The 3471-nt window shown below is 35.4% G+C and overlaps 1 protein-coding gene across 2 annotated transcripts in view; it reads left to right on the top strand.

The window, feature by feature from the left end:
- Positions 1-3471, top strand: part of LOC119585610 (eukaryotic translation initiation factor 2D-like) — an 18116-nt gene that overhangs the window by 10313 nt on the left and 4332 nt on the right. For both annotated transcript variants that reach the window (XM_037934278.1, XM_037934279.1), the window contains exons 3-8: positions 38-176; positions 279-455; positions 725-974; positions 1508-1690; positions 2303-2481; positions 3250-3369. In XM_037934278.1, the coding sequence (XP_037790206.1) occupies positions 38-176; positions 279-455; positions 725-974; positions 1508-1690; positions 2303-2481; positions 3250-3369 (1048 nt within the window). The remainder of the gene's footprint in view (positions 1-37; positions 177-278; positions 456-724; positions 975-1507; positions 1691-2302; positions 2482-3249; positions 3370-3471) is intronic.

Genomic DNA, 3471 nt, shown 5'->3' with positions numbered 1-3471 from the left:
GAGTCAGTGACTGAATAACACCACATTATAATTACAGGAAAAAGTTAAGAGCAGAGCTGAGCAAAATGTATCCCAGTCTCACCGCAGAGGATGTCAACAAACTGGTCCCAAGTAAAGAGGATGTCACTCTCATCAAGATGTATTGCCATAGAGGGGAATCAGTCAATGTGTACCAGGTGAAGGCAGGAACTTGTTATTGATGAAAATGAGTTCAAATTTTAATAGATGTCATCCTTTTAAGTATGAGGTACTTACTGCACTTCTTTCTTTTTTTCAAGGTACAAAAAGATCCAATGTTTTTTATGATTGAAAGAGAAAAGGAGATATACCCTACGGTGTACATGTTGTGGAAGTACCCCAACCTCTTGCACACATTTACTACCCAAGACCCTGTCATTGATGTCTTGGTTGGGGGAGCAGACCTTATGTTACCTGGTATTGTTGTGAAAGGACAGGTAAGTTTAGTAGATTATATGTCTACCATAAATATTGATAACATGAGTGGTTGTGTATATATTTTTTTATAGCAGTATCTGTAACTTTATTTTTTCAGTGACTTAATTCACTGGAGATCAGCCAGTTTATTTGTCTGTTTCCATTATTTAATGTTTGAGTAAAGTCTTTTTAATTTGATATGTTAATTGATTATATATTTCCTATTTGTGAAGGTATCAAAAGAATTTTTGATGATTATACTTATGTTTTTGTGCTGTCCTGTTTTCAGCTGGGTCCCACAGCGTATGGGAAATTTGAGAAGGGTCTTCCAGCTGCTGTGAATACTTTAGAGAACAAGGCACCCCAAGCAGTTGGCATCACAGCTCAAAGCTCAATGGATATGTACATGTCAGCTAGACGTGGAAAGGGTATCACCATCCTACAAGTTTACCGTGATCACTTGTGGGAGTTAGGCTCAAAGTCCCCTCCCCCAGCCATGGGCCCTGCATTCTCTGAACCAGTTCCTGAGTCTGCAGAAAGTGAGAATCATTCAGTGCATCAATTTGGTGAAAGCCTTATTTATTTTTTGTATGAGCAGGAGTTTAATTGTAGATACAGTTACTATTGTTATTATTGTTTCTTCATTAACCCTCTTGCACATGTGATATGAATGAAAGTGACTGTTTTTTTGGATCTGGAGATACATGACATGAATGCTGCAGCACTACAGCTTGATATTCACTCCCAAAACAAGATTTTGTCAATCTGCAGTTCAGATTTTACTGGGAGACACATTATGTTAAATTAAGTTGCTTGTTATATTTTCTCAAGCATTTGTGAAATTGATCTCCATCCATAAGAGAGTTAATGTGGTATAGTATAGTATAAATTTCATATAATTAAATTATTTTGTTTAACTTTCTGTGCATTTCTCTTAAGTTGTAACTGTTGTTATCCTTGGATATTACTCTGCTTTCAGTTTTATAGGCATTTGTAACATTACTTTTTTTGTCATGAAACAGAAATGTTATAAAAAATCAAATTGAGAAAAGGTTCCATAATCATCCTGCAGACATAGGAACTAAGGGAGAAGAAGCAGATGTGTCAGACCCTGCAAATGAGTCGGGAACAAACTCCCCCTTGGAATTAGCGGATGGTGTTGAGGAGATCAAGCTGACAGATGGCCAGTCCCCTGACAGTGACCCTGGAGTAGATTTGGGCTCACAACAGGAGGAAGAAGCTGCACAAATTAGTGGTAGGTTGTACACGATTGGGCTGAAATCATGACCACCAAATTTGTCTTGGCACCTATGTGGACAAGTTTGACACATTGGAAATTCATTTGAATATGCTAAAAACTCTTATAATATATTCTAGCATAAAATGTTTAATTTTTAGCACTATTCAGATAGTATTCATCAGATTTATTTTGGACCGGAAATTCTATTGTCAGCAGTTTCAGTTAAGGGGAAATCAGTTAATAGAGTTTACTGTATGTATATGTTTTGTTTCTTTCAGTATTTATTTGTAGAAGTACAAAGAAAGAAATGTATTTTATAAGTTAATTTTATTTGTGGATTCAGAGCAATCAATATAATCATTTTAATGATGTTAATGTCAGGAGTTAAAGTTCTCTCCTCATATTGTTGATGTTATATTTTGAGTTACGGAATTTTGTGACCTGTATTCTACCTGTTGTAGAATACAGCTCTTAGGTAAATTTAAACATAATGTATGTGACACTATGAAATATCGATATGGTAATATTTCTCCTGCAACTTGCATTCTGACTTTGTAATACCTTTTAGAAAACTCCTGTTTGCTTTTATACTGTTGCATTGTCTCATTGCTTATTTTTCCCACACAGGGCCAGAGGCTATGGACAAGCTCCTCGTCCACTGTTTCCTGAAGGCTTGGAAAACCTCAGCCAAGAAAGTAGAAGTGCCAATCTTAACAAGCAATTTCTATCGTTTGCATATGGTGCCAGCCTGTCCAGACGGTGCCTCACTTGATATTAAGAAGTCTTCATATAAAAAACTAACCAAGGTATAATCCTGGGTTTCTTCTTGATCTTCTTGTAAAGGGTTGTATATATTATTGCCACATTCAGACCTTTCATTTCATGATTTTGTTTTTACACTGGTGATCATACAAATGCAACAAGTTATTATGTTTATAAGAAAAGAAAAAAGGATATTACATTGCAATTAAGAATAAATTCTCTAGCACAAGTGGATGGGTTAACTGCAACCCTCATGAAAAGAAATAATAATGATAAAATATCAAGAAATGAATAAATGTTAAAAATCCTGACCGTGCACTCTATGATGGCCAACCTGAGAAGGTATATGACTAACATAAGCCACAAAATTTAATTAATTTCCCCAATCGAAAAGACCCTAAAAATTGGTATAAACCTGGGGGAAGCTCTTGGCTGTCACTGGGTTTGTTGATTAAACTCAGACCAATTACCTTCTCAAGGTGCTCAAAATTAGCCATACTAAGCGTTGTAAAGTCCCATTTGCTACCGTCATTTCATTGTGTGTGACTTTATAACAGATCTAATTGACATAAGTGCATGATTGTAGGTAAAATGTAATTTCAGTAAGGAAAGGATTTATCATTATTTTCTTGTCTCATTATTAGTTCTTCCTTTTTCTCACTTTCTTCTCCGTACTCCCCCTCATTGTTTAACAGCACCTTTCTTCCACATTTCTTATGCTTTTTCTTCCTAAGGCATAAATCCTAAATGCTTGAATGCTAATTACTGTTACAGATTACCTCAGTATTTATTAATTGTATATTTTTTCTCAGTTCTTGAATGAAATGGCAAAACAGGAGATAATACAAGTGAAAGAATTCCCGAAAGGAGTGGAAAATATTACAGCTGTGAACTGGGCTCATGACGACCTCAAATCCTTTGTTGTAGATATGGTGAGTTTTCATCGCTTGATCTTTTGGCTTCTACACTTTGATATGAAGATATGTATATTTAGAAGAATTGATTGTGCCTAGTTCTAAAACTTTTTTAAAAAC

Source organism: Penaeus monodon, chromosome 20 (assembly GCF_015228065.2).
Source record: "Penaeus monodon isolate SGIC_2016 chromosome 20, NSTDA_Pmon_1, whole genome shotgun sequence".
NCBI lineage: Eukaryota > Metazoa > Arthropoda > Malacostraca > Decapoda > Penaeidae > Penaeus > Penaeus monodon.
This window is presented reverse-complemented; position numbering and strand designations above follow the sequence as displayed.